We start from the raw sequence: 21,011 nt of genomic DNA, 5'->3' as shown, positions 1-21,011 counted from the left end.
AGTCCAATATGCAACTAGTCTGACTGATACAGGGACCGGACAGCCCTTAGCAGAGGGCCCCGGACCCCATACTCCTGGGTTGAGGAGATCCTCGAAGTATTCCTTCCACCGTCTGACGATATCCCCTGTTGAGGTCAACAGCTGGCCACCTCCACTGTAAACAGTGTTGGCAGGGCACTGCTTCCCCCTCCTGAGGCGCCATACGGTTTGCCAGAATCTTTTCGAGGCCAACCGATAGTCTTTCTCCATGGCCTCACCAAACTCCTCCCAGACCTGAGTTTTTGCCTCCACAACCACCCGGGCTGCAGCCCGCTTGGCCTGACGGTACCCATCAGCTGCCTGAGGAGTCCCACAAGCCAGCCAGGCCTGGTAGGACTCCTTCTTCAGCTTGACGGCATCCCTTACTTCCGGTGTCCACCACCGGGTTCGGGGAGACCTTACAGCCACAGCTCCGAGTGGTCGCTTTGACAATGGAGGTGAAGAACATGGTCCACTCGGACTCAATGTCTCCAGCCTCCCTGGGGATCTGGTCAAAGCTCTGCCAGATGTGGGAGTTCAAGATCTCTCTGACAGGGGACAGGGGCCAAATGTTCACAACAGACCCTCATAATACGTTTGGGTCCACCGAGTCTGTCCAGCTTCCTCCATGGTTGAACATGGTGTTCGTTATGGACAAACTGTGACTTGCACAGAAGTCCAATAACAGAACACCACTCGGGTTCAGATCAGGGGGCCGTTCCTCCCAGTCACGCCCCTCCAGGTGTCACTCCCGCAGATGGTTGGTACACGGGAGGTCGGCCCCACGTTGTTCTTTCAGGCTATGCCTGGCGAGAGGAGGTCCTGGACTGGGGCTCGAATGCGAGTGCCTGGTGGCTGGGCCTCCCCTCACGGGATCCAGGGTGGGGCCATGGCTGCACCATCCCGGGCGACGTCACAGTCCTTGTTTTTATAGGCTTCATAAAGGGCTTCTGAACCACTCTTAGTCTGACCCATCACCTAGGACCTGTTAGCCTTGGGAGACCCTACTGGGGACATATAGCCCTGGACAACATGGCTCTTAGGATCATTCAGGTACTCAAACCCCTCAACCACGATAAGGTAGGGGGTTCAAGGACGAGAATGTTAAAAATAAAAAGATTAATTAGAAATGAAAATATTTCAGTCAATGTTTATAAAAAAAAAAAAACTTTGTAAAACGTTTTTTTTTTTTTTCAATCTATATTTCCATTCATAGTTAATTATAATAAACCTGCTCCAAATCATTGGACATCACAGGTCAACTTTGGCTCACAGGCCTAGTTTGAGCATCTCTGAACTAAACGATTTAGTCATTTAAAATACTGTATAGATATTGTAATAGAACATCTGTATTCAAATCTCTTACATGGTGTTTTCCTAGAAAGGTTTTAATGAAATGTCTTGTAAGAGAAGATTCAGTTCTGGCATTCCTAGATAAAGCAATTTAAAATATGAATCAGTATTGCACTATTTTCGGACAAAAACTACTACTACCTGCTTCTTTGAGCACTTTTCAAAGTAGGGAATATCAAGTCACCTTTATTTGTATAGCGCTTTAAACAAAACAGATTGTGTCAAAGCAACTGAACAACATTAATTAGGAAAACAGTGTGTCAATAATGCAAAATGACAGTTAAAGGCAGTTCATCATTGTAGCGTATGAGGCCTGAACCAGACAAAGTAAAGATTCGATCGTGAGCATGGTTGAAACAAGAGAAGCCAAATTCCTCGGAAAGGCAACAGGAGGCTGTAAATCAACTCCTAGCACCACAGTCTGATAACCAACCAACTCTTTCAGAGAACAGCTTTCAACATTAACACCATTAGAACAATTATTGACAATTTCAATTCGAAGAAGAGATTGTCTAATTTGGGGCAAGTAATCGAAGAGATGGACAGTCTGACCCTCACATGTAAAGCCATGAGAGTAAACAAGATCGTTGGATTGACTTCCCCCCACCTAGCAGAACCAGACTGAAATTCCTAAGGAGACCTGTTAATCTCTCTGGTCTTCACAGGACATATCCTTACTCCCCAGAATGGCACAGAGAATGCCTTCCAATGCATATATGCACCAAAATGAACTCAAGAAAGACTTCTAAATGGATATCAGTCCATTGCTTAACTCCATATCATGCATGTAACCCCCACATTTGATTATAATGTTTCTAATCACTTATTGTGTATGTCTTCTTAAATAACTCTTGAATAGCTTAAAGGATCATATTCATGTTTAGTATGTGTGTGTTCGAATATTCTTGCTTGAAACGTTTCTGACCATCAGTTATTTGTCAAACGTATCATATTCTTGTTATAGGAATCATGTCCAAATTATACCCTGCAAGAGCGGGAAAATTCGGACCACGTCCTTAATAAGATAACATATGATTTATGAATGGGTGGGACAAACAATGCAACACCCCGAGAAAAGACAATATCTAATTGGTCAAGACAACATTTGAGGTGTGTCCAAAATGCCAGTTTAAATACTCAGGACACCATCAAAATTTGCTTTTAGCTTTGCTCGTAGTTTAAGCTTTTAGTCATGCTTTTAGCTTTCGTTTAGCTTTTGCTATCAGTCATGCCGGCTTTTAGCCTGCTTTTTAGCTGCTGCTTTTAGTCATGCTTTGTCATCACTTTTAGCGTTCTTCGAGCGCCGTTCCAGCATGCTTCGCCCTGCACGCCTGCTGATACTTAGCCACGATGAGAAGAAAAACCACCTAGTCTCGTCAAACTTTACTTCTGTTCTTTTACTTTAGTTTCTTTTCTTTTCCGTTTGAGAGTTTCGTGTTCTGAGTTAAGTTTTGTAACACCGTGTCTCCGAGTCTGACCTCGAGTGCCCATCTGAAACTTCAGCCAGCCCACAACTCTGCATAGTCAGCCAACGCCCAACCACGGGCTTCCCAAGACGTCACTTCAACGACTACTGAACTTCCAGCCAATCAGCAACTTCGGGAAACCCCCTTTTCAGCGACAACAAAGGGAACCCAACAGGCAAAACAGGCAACGCAAGTAACCTCCAGACTCACATCTGTACTGGTGTTATCTAATATAATTTTAACCTCATTAAGGAACTCAGTGCGAGGGTTAATTAAGTGATTAATGGTTGTTCATGTCTATGCAATTTCACGTATTGCTGTAAACTTGGTATTTCACATTTTCATCCTCTTAAACTCATTCTTTCCTAACTTTCTATCTTCCTGCAACTTGTGTGAATGTGTGAGTGCGTGTGCTTATGTGTTAGATTAGTTTATATGTCTTAGATTTATCTAATAAAGCCTTATTTATATTGAAAAGAGAAGTATCTTGTGTTTTGTGCTTACAAGTTAATGTCTTAAACTGCCGATCTTGTTACTGTGCTAATTAATAGTGTTTTCACTATACTTTGGATATTAATATCCAGCGCAGATTTGATGTTAAACGGCTCGTTCAGTGAATCGCTGGCCGTTTCAGTGATCAGCCGTGAAACAGTGATTCTGTTCAAATTCCCTTTAAAATCTTAAATGATTCCCTTTGAGCTAAATTGACCTGTTTCCCTTACATCATTGAATTCAGTGATGTCATCATGCAGCTCAGTTTAATTAAAATAGTATCTGTGCAATCATTTGCAATCAAGTCAATGATATCGCTGTAAATGAAGTGTCCCCAACTAAGCAAGCCAGAGGCGACAGCGGCAAGGAATCAAAACTCCATTGGTGACAGAATGGGAGAAAAAACCTTGGGAGAAACCAGGCTCAGTCGGGGGGCCAGTTCTCCTCTGGCCAGACGAAACCAGCAGTTCAATTCCAGGCTGCAGCAAAGTCAGATTGTGCAGAGGACTCCTGGTTCCTGTGGTCTTGTCCCGGTGGTCGTCTGAGACAAGGTACTTTACAGGGGATCTGTATCTGGGGCTCATCTAATTGTCCTGGTCTCCACTGACATTCAGGGCTGTAGAGGTCCTTTCTAGGTGCTGATCCACCATTTGACCTGGATACAGACTGGATCTGGCAGCTACGGTGACCTCGGAATAAGAGAGAAACTAATATTAGCGTAGATGCCATTCTTATAATGATGTAGCAAGTACATTGGGTGTTATGGGAAGTGTTCCCGGTTCCAGTTTACCTAATTAATGCAGCCTAAAAATCCTTTAATGGATTTGGATATTAGAAGCGTATTAGTATGTTATGTGTAAGCCAGGTTAAAGAGATGGATCTTTAATCTAGATTTAAACTGCAAGAGTGTGTCTGCCTCCCAAACAATGTTAGGTAGGTTATTCTAGAGTTTATTCGGGTATTATCAAATTGCCAGAGTTTTGAGAATGCAGCAGACTATAATGTAACAAGAGCTTGTTTAAATAAGCAAGATTTTAAAATCTATACGATGTTTAATAGGGAGCCAGTGCAGTGATGACAGAACCGGGCTAATATGGTCATACTTCCTGGTTCTAGTAAGAACTCTAGCTGCTGCATGTTGGACTAGCTGGAGTTTGTTTATCAAGTGTGCAGAACAACCACCCAATAAAGAATTACAATAATCTAACCTTGAGTTCATAAATGCATGGATTAACATTTCTGCATTTGACATTGAGAGCATAGGTAGTAATTTAGATATATTTTTGAGATGGAAAATGCAGTTTTACAAATGCTAGAAACATGGCTAAGGAAAGATTGCTATCAAATAGCACACCTAGGTTCCTAACTGACGACGAAGGCGAATTTCACTGGGCCGCAAAGAAATATAGAGCTGAGTATCATCAGCATAACACTGAAAGCTAACACCGTGTTTCATGATGATATCTCCCAAGGGTAACATGTAAAGCGTGAAGAATAACGGCCCGAGTACTGAGCCTTGAGGTACTCCATACTGCACTTGTGCTCGATATGATGCCTCTTCATTCACTGCTACGAACTGAAGGCGGTCATATAAGTATGATTCAAACCATGCTGATGCACTTCCATTAATGCCAACAAATTTTTCTAGTCTATGCAAAAGAATGTTGTGGTCAATAGTGTCGAACGCAGTGCTAAGATCCAATAGCACTAATAGAGAGATACAACCACGATCAGATGATAAGAGCAGGTAATTTGTAACTCTAAGGAGAGCAGTCTCAGTACTATGATAAGGTCTAAATCCTGACTGGAAATACCTTTTCTAGTATCTTGGACAGAAAAGGGAGATTCAAGATCGGTCTGTAATTAACTAGTTCTTTGGGGTCTAGTTGTGTTTTTTTGATGAGAGGCTTAATAATAGCCAGTTTGAAGGTTTTGGGGACATATCCTAATGACAATGATAAATTAATAATAGTCAGATGAGGATCTATGACTTCTGGAAGCACCTCTTTTAGGAGCTTAGATGGAATAGGGTCTAACATACATGTTGTTGGTTTAGATGATTTAACAATATATACAATTCTTCCTCTCCTATAGTAGAGAATGAGTGGAACTGTTCCTCAGGCGATCTATAGTGCACTGTCTGATGCGATACTGTAGCTGACGGCTGCATGGTTACAATTTTATCTCTAATAATATCAATCTTAGAAGTAAAGTAGTTCATAAAGTCATTGCTGCTGTGCTGTTGGGAAATGTCAACACTTGTTGATGCTTTATTTTTCGTTAATTTAGCCACTGTATTGAATAAATACCTGGGGTTATGTTTGTTTTCTTCTAAAAGAGATGAAAAGTAATCAGATCTAGCAGTTTTTAATGCTTTTCTGTATAGTTTACTTTCCCGCCAAGCAATACGGAATACCTCTAGTTTTGTTTTCCTCCAGCTGCGCTCCATTTTCCGGGCTGCTCTCTATACCACTGTGTCAGACAGTTTTCCTTAATCTTCCTTAAGTGTAAAGGAGCAACTGTATTTAAAATGCTAGAAAAGAGAGAGTCTATAGTTTCTGTTACAACATCAAGTTGTTCTGAGGTTTTGAATATGCTAAGGAATTGGGATACATCAGGAAGATTACTTACAAAGCAGTCTGTGGTAGAAGTGATGGTTCTACTATACTTGTAACAAGAAGTAGAATATACAGTTTTAGCTATATGAAGTTGCACAAAACTAAATAATGATCTGAGATATCATTGCTTGGTTGCATAATTTCAGCACCATCAACATCAATTCCATGTGACAGTATTAAATCTAGAGTATGGTTTCGACAATGAGTAGGTCCTGAGACGTGTTGTCAAACCCCAATATAGTTCAGAATGTCTGAATAAATTCTGATCCCAATGCATCTTTTTCATAAACAACATGGATATTAAAATCACAAACAATTAAAACTGTTTCTGCAGCCAGCACTAACTCAGATATAAAATCAGCAAATTCTTTAATAAAGTCTGTATGGTGCCCTGGTGGCCTGTATACAGTAGCCAGTACAAACATCACAGGGGATTATCATTAACACTTGTTTCTCTGGACAATGTTATATGAAGCACCATTACTTCAAACGAGTTATACTTGTAGCCCGCCCTCTGAGAAATACAGAAATCATTGTTATAAATTAAAGCAACACCTCCCCCTTTACCTTTTGGACGTGGCTCATGTTTATAACAGTAATCTTGGGGGGTAGACTCACTTAAAATAATGTAATCATCAGGTTTTAGCCAGGTTTCTGTCAAACAGAGCACATCTAGGTTATGATCATTGATCATATCATTTACAAAAGTGCTTTCGTAGAAAGGGACCAGATATTCAATAAGCCAAGCTTTATCATTTGTTTATCAATATTGCATCTGTTTTTTATTTGTTGAACCTCAATTTAATTGTTACTCTTAAATTGGTTTGGACGTTTTTTGTATTTTCTAGTTCGGGGAACAGACACAGTCTCTATAGTGTGATATCTAGGTGAAAGAGTCTATGTGCTGAGAATTAACTGACTTCTGTGACGTGAGGCGGCTAGCAGATGGTCAGTTTAGCCAGTCTGTCTGCTTCCTGACCTGGGCCCCAGTTAGTCAAGTACAAACTCTAAGACTATGTGCCATATTTCCAGAGAAATGAGCGGCAACACCTCAGGAGGGATGAAGACCATCTCTTTTCAACAGGTCAGGTGTGCCCCAAAAACTTGTCCAATTGTCTATGAAACCTATGTTATTCTGCATCAAAACAATAATACATCCAAAAATTGAAATACAACAAAATTTATATCTGCACACAAAGGAAAACATATATAAAATTTTTACAGTGTAAACTGGGAATATAAGGAGATGTATATTTGCACTCGAGGGCTCACACTTTTACATTTTGACTTTTTTGTCTCATAATTATAACTTAGTATCTCAAATTCTTGACTTAGTATCTCATAATTATAATTTACCAAAGCATTACTTTTTTTGTGGCGTAAATAATCTTCCAAAGAAAGAAGAGTATTTAATAGTTGTTGCATATGTGTGCTATTCAAATTTATGATTCATTCTATTCATTTGTTCATCATAAACAATCTTCACTAATATACATTGATTCTAACGAATTGATTCGTCCTAAATTATTCTCTCTCTAATATAACATGTGAAAGTCTAATTCATTCCTTGGATGATTTGTGTAAATTAACCCACTAAAAAATTATTCACAAGACCTGGTTTTGGCATCTCTGATCTAAATATATTTAAATATATGATCTAAATAAATTTGAAATATGACCACTCTTGTATCATTTATGAACAAAAAATAAGCGTTTAATCAATAATTACTTCCAGCTTCCTTGATAAGTTACAGTCTTTCTAACTTTTCAAAGTAATATTTCGTTATAGTATCAGGGAATATAAACAGATGTATGTTTTCACATGAGGGCTCTCATTACACTTCTGACTCAGTGCTTATACACCCCCTTCATCTCTCCCATGGACATCTGTCAGCAAGCTCAGGTATCATTTTAGTGAGGGAGCGAGAGCCGAGAGAGATAGTTGGGTTCAGCCCAAGGACCCCTGCCACTTTTGTTCTGACTGGCCGACGTCTAGCATGGTGCTCCACAGAGCCATTCAGGCAGCTCGAGAGGGGGATGTGGAGGCTCTGAGGGCCTTGCATGTGTCCGGATATCTCAGTCCGACCATCACAGATATCCAGGGAGCTTCTCCCGTCCACCACGCCACCCGCTGCGGGCAACTGGACTGCCTGGAGTTTCTAGTGAATGAAGGTTGTTTCCCCTGCCACACCCGTACGAAGAATGGTGCCACGGCCGCCCATGATGCTGCTGCCACCGGGCACGTCCGAGAGCTCCAGTGGCTGCTAAGACAGAAGAAGTGTGGGATTGAGGTGAGTGCCATGTTATATCGAGAGAAAAATGACAGTTCACAGCTGTATTGATGGTGTTCTTGAGGTTAGGCTGCTGTGTCAGTTCCCTTAAATGTCAATTGCGCAGGTCATTGATGATGGATGTACAATGTGAGTAATGAAGCACCTCTTTTATGAATATAACTGACAACATAATAGCACATCAGTACTGTGTATTGAAAGGTCATTGTGATGTGCTACTAACTATGCCCATGATTTAGACGCCTTCAAACTGGGTATTAGATGCTGTCTTTGTGTCCGTCTCTGGCCTAAAGGATCGTGATGGCGAGGGAGCGACGGCCCTGCACCTGGCTGCCCGGTTTGGCCATGCGGAGGCAGTACAGTGGCTGTTGTTTGAGGGAGGAAGCACAGAAGCAGAGACAGATTGTGGAGCTCGACCTGTCCATTACGCTGCAGCCAGCGGAGACCTCACTTCCCTCAAACTGCTCATGTCCTGCTCCCCAGGGTGAAGCTCGCAGACTGTTACACCATCCCTCATTGGCTAAACACTACATTACAGTACATGTCATATGACCAGTGTACTTTTAACCTCTAGCTTGTCAAGTTAGAAGCTGCTTATCATTTCAAGTAGTTGAACTGCTATTTTTTTTTTAAAAGTGGCTAGCTACAAATTACTGACAAAAAGTACATAAATGACAAGTTCTGTTTGGTTACCAACATTTTTAAGAATATGTTCTTTTGTGTTCTGCAGAAAAGTCATACAGGGTTGAAATGACATGAGTAATGACAGAACTTCTATTTTTTGAATTATTGAATTATCCCTTTAAGACACAAAAATAATGAGGGTGTTTGGAATCTCATGAACATCAAACTTGAACAGATAAAAATGCTAAATATTAACTAAAAGAATAGAATTTCATTTGTTTATATGAGTCAAAAACATAGTAAAGCAGCAGCATATAAATAAAAAAAGAGGTGAATCTTTTTTTTTTGTTCGGTTCACTTACATGTGTACATTCGGTTCACCATCTGAATGAACTGTGTCGTGACTGTTCGATGTACCAGTGCTGTCACATTGCAATTTCTTGGGAACTGCTCATCAGGGAGGCTGGGGAAAGGTCATCTGACACATCATATTCTCCATCTGGGCTCTGTCCTCTATAATACATGAGGAACCATTTGCCTGCCACATGTCGCCACCTGTGCATTTATTGTACATCTGCACTGCTAACAGCTTCTACTTTGTGATGCAATAGAGCTTATACCTCTCACGATACATTAAAATGCAACCAAATAATCCATAAGAAATCGGAATGATGGCACAATTGGATTGATTTTGATGGGATTGGAAGGGGTGGTGGTAATTTTCTATAATTAAGCATATAAATGCTTGATTCTCTCTATTTTCTCAATTGGATTAAAAATACTGTTTTCTCAATCGGATAAAAAAATATGTTTTGCACATGTGCTGCAATCCATGTATTTACATACATCTTACATCTTAAGGGCTACACTTTTCGTTACATTTCCTTTTTTTTTTTTTTTGCTGTGTTCCAAAGAGCAAGTTTGGTGAAATCTGACCTGTCAGTTCCCATCACGTGGAGACATGTGACCAATAGAAAATCAGCATGACCTCTTAGCTGATTTAAAAGAATGTTAACTTTAAATCTGTAAAATTGCAGTAAAGTGCAGTAGATTGTACATATTTTTACATTTTGGATGTTATATATTTTTTAAAACAAGATGCTACAGAGTGTGACATATTGATATAAATGTGATATATTGCAGCTTTTGCAGTGTCAGTAGAAATTTTGCATGCTCCAACGTCTAGTGGGAACACAACTTTACAAATGTGTCTCTTCGAACTTTACAAAGTTTATTGTCATCTTACAAACTGGTCAGTGGAGGAGACTCTATTCTGGCATATGTCTAAGGTTTCTTTTTAGTTGTATCATAAAGGCAAAAATGACACTTATACTCATGGTAACTCTGTGACATTATCGTGGTGGCTGTCTTCAGTTCTGAATATGGCAACTAACTGTGCACTATGCACACACTGAAGTTTTGTTTGGAATACATTTAATGCATATATGTGAATTGGGTTGTAAAGTTTAGGGATCATATAAATAGAACTTTCAGAATCTGAAATCAAAATTAGTGCATGTAAACATACCTGACACTCCGCTGAAAAGAGCTGTAAGCATAAAGTGGCTTGTTAATTAATGTATACTTAATAGGAGATTATGTTATGTTAGTCTATACATTAAGTCTAAAATGTATTATTGGTACAGGTGTGTGGACTGCCAGACAGGAACCGGGGCCACTCCACTGTATCTGGCCTGTCAGGAGGGGCATCTGCATGTGGTTGAATACCTGGTGAAGGACTGCGGTGCAAACGTCCATGTGCAGGCCAAAGATGGCATGAGTGTGTTGCATGCAGCTGCCCACATGGGACACTATGCCCTGGTGGTCTGGTTGGTGAGTTACAGCTGTTTCAGTCACACTGCTTCAGTTTTATTAAATAAATGTAAGTATTATATAAGAGCTAACTCTAATTCTGTCTCCGATATGATTCTTCAGGCCTCCTTCACAGATCTGGATCTGTCCTGTCAGGATAAGGATGGAGCCACAGCACTGCATTTCGCCGCTAGCGAGGGCCACCATCGCATTGTGAATCGTCTTTTACTGATGGGAGCAAAAGTCCTGAAAGACCTCTGGGGTGGGACCCCCCTGCATGATGCAGCGGAGAATGGAGAACTGGAGGTGTCTGTCACTGTTCCTTCAGTTCCAATCACAAATCCTTTCCATGAATGCTCAGAGGGTTTTACAGTTCAAGAAGTTCAAAATGCTTTCATAGAGGTTTTGAATGACAGCTGTAATCTCTCGTTCCCTCAGTGCTGCCGAGTGCTGCTGAATAATCACATCAGTCCACTGGAGAGAGATTCAGATGGGTTTACTGCAGTGGATCTGGCAGAATACAATGGCTATCATGACTGTGCCAACTTCCTCCATGATGCTGATGCTCATGTAAGATAATTAGTACTTTCTTCAGCACAATTTATTTAACACATTTAAGCACATTTTGAATTAGATTAGACGTTTTATTTTTTGGTTATTTAGATTAATTATCTTGTTTTTTATAAAAATGTATTCCATATACACACTAATGTTTAACTGCTTGAGTGTCAGTAAAATTTTAATTACATTTTTTTTTAAGAAATTATAATTTATACAGCAAGGATGCATTAAATTAATCAAAAGTGACAATACAGACATTTATAATGTTCCAAAATATTTCTATTCACTTAAATGAACAAATATTTTAAACTTTCTATTCATCAATGTACCCTGATAAACTGGTGTCTACAAAATTATTAAGCAGCCCAACCATTTTCAAGAATAATAATAAGAAATGGTTTTGCTACAAATCAGCAATTTACAATGATTTCAGAAGGATAATATGAGACTGAAGACTTGAATAATGAAAATTCAGCTTTCCCATCACAGGAATAAATATATTTTAAGATATTTTAATGTAGAAAAAAGTTAATTAAAATTATAGCATAAGAGACATTTTTCAAAAACATTTAAAAAAAAATATCTCACCCTCAAACAAAGGTAGTATGTGTATACATGAAAAGAAAAGAAAAGAAAAGAAAAGAAAAGAAAATAAAATAAAAAAATGTAGTACAGAAAAAAGTACAGAGAAATTAAACCTAAGGTAAATTATGGTTACTGTGTCAATTGTGCATACTTGGGTGAAAGTAAAAGGTTTTCCTCATTTAATAATAATGCTTATACAGTATATAGCAATCCAGTTCTTTACAGCCATGAATATTACATGCATTAAGAGCTGAAGGTGTGGATTTAGGTTATTCTCCACCTTGTGATAGCAAACTGTTACTGCCACCAACTGGCCAACACTTCTCTAGCATGAATATATTAGAGCTAATGAAATAGCAGCTCATATTGGCTGAGTCATGCTACAAAACAGAGGACAAGCTACAAATATTGAAGTGCATTTATTAAATCACACACCGCAGTCAACTGATTCATTCCCACTGAAGAACCTTTCCATTATTTATCAGATATGGGTCAGGATTTTCTTCACAGGAACATCCTATTCAGAAGGCTGAACGGAGACCGTTAATCCCTTAATAATGAAGGCATTAATAATGTGATTATAATTTGATCCACATCTGCTGGGAGTAAAAGTGTTGACAAGTATCTATTTATTTTCATGGAGAATGTTGCCATGGGACAATTCAGGGAAAAGGTCTAATTTAATGAAATCTAATGATTTAGTTGTATATGCCTGGTCCTTTTTGTCCATTTGTAGAATGAATATTTAGAGTGTAGACTCAAATGATTCATTTTATGTTTCCCTCAATATCATCCACCATTTGTGAGATGGACAAAAGGTCAGTCCAGTCTTGAGAATTCAGTGATGCACAAGACGTCTGATAGTGTCTGAAACACCAATACACTATACATAATTTGCTAAATACTTATATTTCAGCTCCACCTCCACTGTCACTTCATTGCAAAAGGGCATCAAATACGTCATTGGTTCATAAATGAAGTGGAAAATATGCAAGCGTCAGCCTTTCTTTTGATAGCATAACTACGATGGCATATTAAAACGTTATGGTTGGATACAAGCTAATTAGCAAGACACTTGTACTGTTTGGTTGGCGCATGAAGGACCTATCAGCTATCACTCACGCCCCTCTCAGCGCGAGCTCCAAAGCTCCAGGGGTGAGAGGATATGCTATCCTCCGTCTCAGGTGTCAGAGGCCCATAAATGCAGTCAGTGGGTTTGTCAGAGGGCATTTTACTTCTGTGTTTGGAGTCGCTCATGCTCTGTCAATCCATCACAAAGCCAACGAGAGAGAGGAGAGTTTTGTTTGTTTAATCTGACTTGGCATCAGTAGTTTTGGTTTGAGTGTATGGGTCTCCCCAGAGGAAAGTGTGAGCAGCACATTGGGGTTCTTGACAATAATTATTGTTTACTGGGAAAAATGACATAAGATCAGCTTAATTATTACCACAGAAAAGGAATGAAGGAAAAGGTAGACATAATGCAAGATAGACTGGCTAATGCTAATATAGAAAATCAACTATTTATTATGCTGGCACTAAAAATCTGTCTTTGTAAAAGAAATTATAAATAACATATACATATACATAATTCAGAAAATTTCCTCCATATAAGTTGTAGTATTTATATAGCAATTTAAAATAGAATAACATAACATAACATAACATAACATAACATAACATAACATAACATAACATAACATAACATAACATAACATAACATAGAATAACATAACTGGTGTGATCCAATGCTTAAAATTGTTTGATTTATTCTATCATTTCACGATAATATGGAGGAAATTTTTTTTTTCTAAAAATGGAGAGAATTCAATTAAAATTTTTATACATTTAAAAGTAAAATCGACATATTTAGAGGGGAAAAATCATATTTCATGTCTAATAATATTTAAATACATCATACATATATATCACATCATATATCATATTGTATCATATCATATCATATCATATCATATCATATCATATCATATCATATCATAGCCATATCATTACCATGCCTGTAAATGAATAGAATTGGTGTGATCTAATGCTTGGTTAGAGTTGCCTGATCTGTTCCTCCTGCATATCTAATGGTCTGTGTAACTGATGTGTTTTGACCTCTTTGCTCCATGGTCGGTTGAGGTGCATGTAACAGAGAGGTATTAAGTGAAGCGTCTTTAAATTTGCGTAACGGCAAATCAGTTATGGTTAGATAATAATGTGACACCTAATAATGTGCGGAATTGAAGTAATTCTCTAACCTCATTACAAGACATTCAGAACAGCAAATAGTGTTTATAAACTGCAGAGTTAGTTCAATAAAAAACTGTGAGAAACACAAAAGTGCTTTAGTGAATTTCAGAAACATGGCGAGGAATGTGTGGCAGTCTTTAGACCTTTAAACCTGTAAAGAACAACAGTTCACCTAATCCCACCCCTTAATTATTCATACTTTACTATGAAGACCTCCTGTCGGAGCTCACTGTACCGTGCTGATCTTTAAGCTTTTGGCCACTGGATGGCTGGAGCACTGATGTGATTGTAGCTGCTCTCATTACACTCAGCTGTTAGACTTGTGAAGACTTGACCGGCAAAGGTGTGGACTGTAAGTTATTTCAGATTACTTTATAAAAACATAAATATCATTGCTGTTTTACTTAAAAAAAAAAAAAAAAGAATCTGTAGCATTGCATGGGTTTGTTTTATGATGTGAACTATATTAATTAAATATATATATATATATATATATATATATATATATATATATATATATATATATATATATATATATATATATAAATTTTAAAAAAATCCTGCTTAGAAAATGATCTTTGAAATACCTTCAAAATAACTGTTGCTGCTTTGTTCAAGGATTCAGCTTTAACAGTTTTTTTTCTTGGGTGTTCTCAGTAATACTTGTTTAAAATGGTAAAATATCAGATTAAAAATTCAACTGCCCTGGAGAAAATATTGTGTGTTTTGGAAAAAAAAAGGTTTTACCTTTTGGGTGAGAGTAAGAAAAAATTTGCAAACTGAATGTTTTCAGAAAAGACTATAATGTACAAGTGTGACTAAGAATATTGTGTCATTATGGTGCGAGTGAGTAATGAGGTAATGAAAGGAAAGACACAGACTGACACATTCATCATGTTTAGCTCTGAGAACTTAATTTTATTTTGTTAAAATAAATACATTTTACCCTTAATGTCATATATTTTATTATACATAGCTAATGGATAATCTATAGTGTGTGACACCTTATTTAGTATTTGAAGTAACTTTTTTAATTGCTGCTCTTGAATTCTACACTTAACGCATACATGCTTAATATTTGCAATACAAAATGTTATTACTAATATACTATATATAATATATACTATATATACTAATATACTATATACTACATATACTAATATATATATTTAAAATACCTCTATTTTTCTATTTTAATGTTTAAATATTTGGTTTATTCCTGTGATGGTAAAGCTGAATTTTCAATATCCATAACTTCTTGGATGTCTTCGATGTCACATGATCCTTCAAATATAATTTTAATACTGCATGTTGATTTTCCTATATTATCAGTTTTGAAAACTGTTGTGCTGCTTAATATTTTTTTTGAAATTGATACTTTTTTTTGCAGGATTCTTTGATTAATAGAAAGTTCAGAAGAGCAGCATTGTTTAAAGGGGTCATATGATGCTTTTTTAAAGATCATTATTTTTTTGTATTTGGTGTAACAGAATATGTTGACATGCTTTAATGTTCAAAAAACACATTATTTTTCAAATACTGTATTATTGTAGGTCCTCTATGCCCCGCCTCTCTCAAATGAATAGTTTTCTACAAAGTTACTTCTGACAAGCGCAGTCTACTCTGATTGGTCAACTGACCCAGTGCATTGTGATTGGCCGATCATTGAAAATGTAACGCCCCTTTCCATAATCGCGAGCTTCATCTTTCAAAATAAATGTAAAGACAGTCGACACAGTGACAGACACAGCCATCATTCCAATACCGAAAGAGGAACAGAGTCGCGTGACAGACACAGTGATGAAGCTTGTATGTGTTTGCAGTACACAAGCCACGGACGGTTAAGACAGCTGACTCCACCGTGTGACCCTGTCTCTCTCTCTCTCTCTCTCTCTCTCTCTCTCTCTCTCTCTTTTACACACACACACACACACACACACACACACACACACACACACACACACACACACACAGCGTGCCAAACTCCGCATTTGAACAGTCAATAGCAAATACTTAAACTAATAACAAAACATACTTACAGTAGCAGATACAGAAGCACAAGATTGTCGTAGCAAAGTCAGAATTACCTCCTCTTCTAGGTTCACGAAACGGTCATCCATAAAATGCGTTGCTGTTCTGTTGTAAGTAATCTTAAAGCTTCCTAAATGCATCTACTTTCGGAAGGCCAAATAAAGTGCTTTTTCTTTCGCCTAGATACACACAGGGGTCTCCCTGACATGGCTGCTTCAACACTAACTGCGGTTACTGAAACCACGCCTTCTTTCTTTGCGTGAACATTTGGGCAGAGTCTTAACTTTGATAAAGAATATCTCTTTGGATTTGAGACTTTAGTCTTTGCAACTTTACAGATCTTCTTCATGCACCAAGAGCTTGTAACACTCCAAAGAGAAAGGAAAAACTGAAATCGCATCATATAACCCCTTTAACATAGAAATCTTTTGTATCAATATAAATGATTAATGCATACTTGCTGAATAAGTAAGTATTAACTTATTTAAAAAAGAAAAGAGTTCACAAGTGGCCATAAGAGAAGTCAATCACTGCAATGGCAGGTATGGGTCATTTGAACCATCCGATCAGATGACTGAACTCTATAGGCAGTTTTCCTCTGTTAACTGAGTGGGAGGTCTGCTATACTAAACCGTTTGAGCTCCTGTTTCACTTTTCTCATGCCTTTTCCCCATCACTGGGGACTCTTCGCATAGGCTATCAGGGTGTACTGTACATTGTGCTTCAAGACCTGTATTTTGCGGCAGTCACTAAAAGGAAATTGAGTTTAAATTCCTGTGTTCACTTATTGCTTTACTCCAGCAGTCTGCAGATATTGTTCTCATAGAGGAGGAAAGGACCTTGTTTAGCACAACTGACTCCTATCAGGACATTAAGGACCTGTCCTGTGAACTTGGACATCGTGGCAGGATGGAAAATAGCAAGGTGATAGTTTTTAGTTATAAAATGATTTTAAGCAAATGTGACAGGATATGCTTGTTCTTAATCGCTTTGGCTGTTTTGGTGTTCCTAGCAGCCGGTAAATGAAGTCCCTCCCCAGCCTCGTTGCTCTCTAACATACCCGGATAACACATCCGCATTACCGGCCACCTCACAAGATAAGAGAGCTGGAGCTGGAACCATACAGCATATGCAAGTGGCCTCTACAGGTGGGAGTGCATGACCCTGCATGTGTTCAGCTCAGTTAAGAGCATATATGATCTTTTATCTGTAACCAATACAGATTTTTAACTGGCAAAAAGGTCAACTTCCGTAATACAAAGAAATTGTATGTCTAAAGTTAATTAATTTTCTCTGTCTTTGGTATATAGTTGTAACTTCATTCAACATGAGGAAACACCTTGAGGAAGAGGAGGCAGCTTTATCCCAAAAGTCATTGAGGTCGCTGAAACAAGCAGGAATCACTGCAGTCTTCACTGGACAAACAATAAATGTATGTGCTAGCTTCAATATTAAAAAAGTCAACCTGAAATCACAATTGACCCTTATTATCTTGTGCTCACGTCATCAGTGCACATTATTCTGAAGAAAATGAGTTTCTTCATAATTTGTTATCATAATGTAATGACTCGTTCTGAATGCAGAGGTATAAAATAGTTTGCAATGCAGTTGCAATTTCTTTGGATTTAATGTGAATGTGTTTATTTGCAACTGAGATGGTATAGCGATATTAATCTCTATGAGTTTGTATGAATCTGTTTACAGAAAGGACAGAGTGGAATTGTTCCACTTGCAGCATTGGAGGCAAATCTTGCTGACATTGATTCTCTGATCCCAACTCATGACGAGAACGGGAGACCGATTGCTGAATGGAAGAGGCAGGTTATGGTGCGCAAGCTTCAGGCTCGGATGCAGGACGAAGATGTCCATAGCAGAAAAGTAAACTTCTCAAACCCTTCCAAGATAAAAGTCCTTGCATAATGTACAATGTCATACAACATTAAAGTAACAATTGTTTCATCTTACACAGGACAACAGTGACCAACACATTGAGGTGGATGGCTGGAGGTATTCCCAAGTCCACAATGTCATTTTGGGCCCCTTTGGAGAACTGCTTACTGAAGATGACCTGCTCTACTTGGAGGGACAGATTGAAACTATCTCCCTTCAGAAACGATGCCAGGCCTATGAACTAGAGCTTGCCCGACTGGCAGAGGAACTCAGGGCCATCCTTCCTGCTCCCATCGTTAATATCACCGTCAACACCCAGTGCCAGCAGCTCCCAGACACAGAGGAATCCCTGCCTCTTTCTGTGTGGTACAGTCGTATCTCAAATATAGTGAGGAGCATGTCAAACCTCCTGACCAACCTCTCAGAAACAAACGGTGAAGATGGGATCAGTAAGATGCCAAACACGGATCTGGCATCGGTCTTCACATACCAGCCAGAGAGGCAAAGTTCAATCAAAGGACGAAGGCAAAAGGTGGAAATGGAGATCCAGCAATCAGGAGTTTCTGTGAAAAATTTGAGGTCCAACTTTGAGGGTCAGATAGGAAACATCTACCCATTTTCTGGCCTTTTAAATACCACATCAGACACAAGGCAGCAAAAACTTCTACATCAACAAATCGTAAGGAGCAGCAAATGGGGACAACTCAAAGCACTGACATAAATCACATTAATGACAGTGCCATAAAATGCCAACAGGCACTGGGCAAAGATGCAAATAAAGTGATAGAGACCACCTGCTTGCGGAAGGAGCGTATCGTTGTCCTCTTTTTGAGCCACTGGAAAAGGTCTGCGTATGCAATATCAATGCGAGCCAAGATGAAACAAGAGCTTGGCACTCTTACAGAAGAAGGAATAACAGCTCCAGTCTCCAAGCCAGGAACCAGATCACTGTATCATCTTTACAGGCAAAGAACCACAATAGACAAGATGATTGGCAACTGGAAACGCATCGCCTCGGGGGTCCCTACACGACAGATCCGGAGTCTCCAAAGGAAGCGCGTGACCTACTCGCCCGAGCAGTTCCTTCCTCGTGTGGACGGCGCTCCTGTTGCTTATGACAGCCTGACCCTTGACCTGTTCATGCTCGGCTATTTTCACATTCTTGAGCAGGATCTCCCAGCTGAGGAGCGCAAGATGAGGCACCTGCTCTGCTTTGAAGTGTTCGATCACATAGGGAACTTTCCATGGGACATGGTCCGAGACTTCCACCAGGCCGTCCTCAGGGAGATTGAGGCTGGAAGACGTGAGTGGAAAGATGGTTTTGAGGACATCAAAACGCAATATTTTGGGAAAAGAGAAAATGGGATATCAAAGGAATCTGTGAAGAATTCTTGTGCTGGGGTTAAAGCTGTGCCGCAGGTTATCATCGAGAATACTGTATCAAATGATGGAGGACATTCCAGCAGAGATGGAAGCAATGATTTCTCAATGTTTAGCAATGATGAAATTTGTAAATATATTGATCGTAGTTTCACCTTCTGGAAGGAGAAAGAAGCAGAGTTGTTTGATTTTTGAGATTTTTGAATGCAGTGATGGTTTATATTGTATGTGAAGACAATATAATTGAGAATGATTTTGAATGCAACATAATTTTGAGGCTTTTTGAATACAGATAAATAATGATAAAAAAAGATGTTTGTTACATAATAACGTATGTTAATTAAGTACTTTGTAGTGCAGCATTAGGTAAAATGTACCTTATATGAATAAATACCATGATTACAAAATGATACTAATCTGGCCAAAAAACTCTTACAGCCATGTGCATTCCACAAATTTTGATGTTTGCCCTTTCTCTTTTATAAATAAACCATTATTTTGTTTGAAAATTGCCATTTCTTTGAGATTAATTACTATATAGTCCCATATGACTTCCTGTTACTTTTTTTTTTTTTTTTTACATTTTTCAAAGAGTATTGCTAAGTAATATAAAACTACTAAACAAAAGTTATTTTATACATTTTGATGGATGTTTTTGTGATTTTATTGTCAACGTCAACTCCAATAAGCATAACCTAGTTTTCTATTTCTAGTTTGTCTATTTCTATCTTCTTCTTCTTTTTTTATCCCCAGGCTGTAGATTATGAAGAAGTCTGCAGACAAACAGACTTGTCAGGGTATATACCATGAATCGAATTTTCCAGGACACAGTAATGATATCATCACTGATATTAGACACGCAGTCTACAATTTGATTTGGATACATTTTAATGTCGTCCTCAGTTGCACGAGAATTCTCTTCTGTATGTGTTTCCATTTGGTCATTTATTGTATTGTTTTGCTGTAAAAATAAAAAAAGTATTTTAGTGCTCGGTAATATCATATGCATATTTTACTGCTTGTAATTTTGTTTTTGATCTCAAAATTAAATATATTAAATGCTAAAACACACAGTATAGCACATCTCCACCTGATGCAGGGTTTTGCACTTAAAGAGATTGTGAATCTCTCTCCCTTCATTTTCCAGTCTGTGCTCATTTTTATCAAGGCAAAACCCACAGATGACACAAAAAAATCTAATTTAATTGCATGTATAATATTAGTTACTCTCTAAGTTACTGTATATAAGGAGCCTATATTAGTTACTGTATACAACTATAAAATTATCATGAATAAATTACCGTTTATTTTATAATTAGATTAATGCCATCTTCAAAACAACAAAACTGTAAATGTAATTTAAAGCTTAACGCTTTACAACATCAAATTTATAGTATCATGAGTACACAGAGAAAAGGTTTGCAACATTTTGTTTAACCCTTTTTCTATTCAATTTTTATTCACAGGATGTATTCACTTGTACACCGAGAAAGCTTAGGTCTAAATGCAGTCTTCGATTGTCTGCAAAAGACAGCTATAGGCGTTAAAAGTATATAAATATGCATTGCACTTAGAGATTCAGGTGCAAACGTTGCTGCACGGATGCTTGGCCTGCGGTTTAGCATGCAAAGAGAGTTTAC

The 21,011-nt window shown here is 38.3% G+C and overlaps 1 protein-coding gene across 1 annotated transcript; it reads left to right on the top strand.

The window, feature by feature from the left end:
• Positions 1 to 7,182: 7,182 nt before the first annotated feature.
• On the top strand, positions 7,183 to 19,880 carry espnlb (espin like b). Its single transcript, XM_042772238.1, is given in 11 exon segments — positions 7,183 to 8,238; positions 8,532 to 8,722; positions 10,509 to 10,695; positions 10,798 to 10,980; positions 11,113 to 11,244; positions 16,903 to 17,025; positions 17,114 to 17,249; positions 17,412 to 17,533; positions 17,806 to 17,979; positions 18,071 to 18,653; positions 18,656 to 19,880. Coding segments are annotated over 11 exon segments (3,036 nt in total). The 5' UTR covers positions 7,183 to 7,944; the 3' UTR covers positions 19,567 to 19,880.
• The last annotated feature ends 1,131 nt before the right edge of the window (positions 19,881 to 21,011 follow it).

Source organism: Cyprinus carpio, chromosome A2 (assembly GCF_018340385.1).
Source record: "Cyprinus carpio isolate SPL01 chromosome A2, ASM1834038v1, whole genome shotgun sequence".
NCBI lineage: Eukaryota > Metazoa > Chordata > Actinopteri > Cypriniformes > Cyprinidae > Cyprinus > Cyprinus carpio.
Note: the sequence above shows the minus strand (reverse complement) of the source record. Positions and strands in the feature narration are given on the sequence as shown.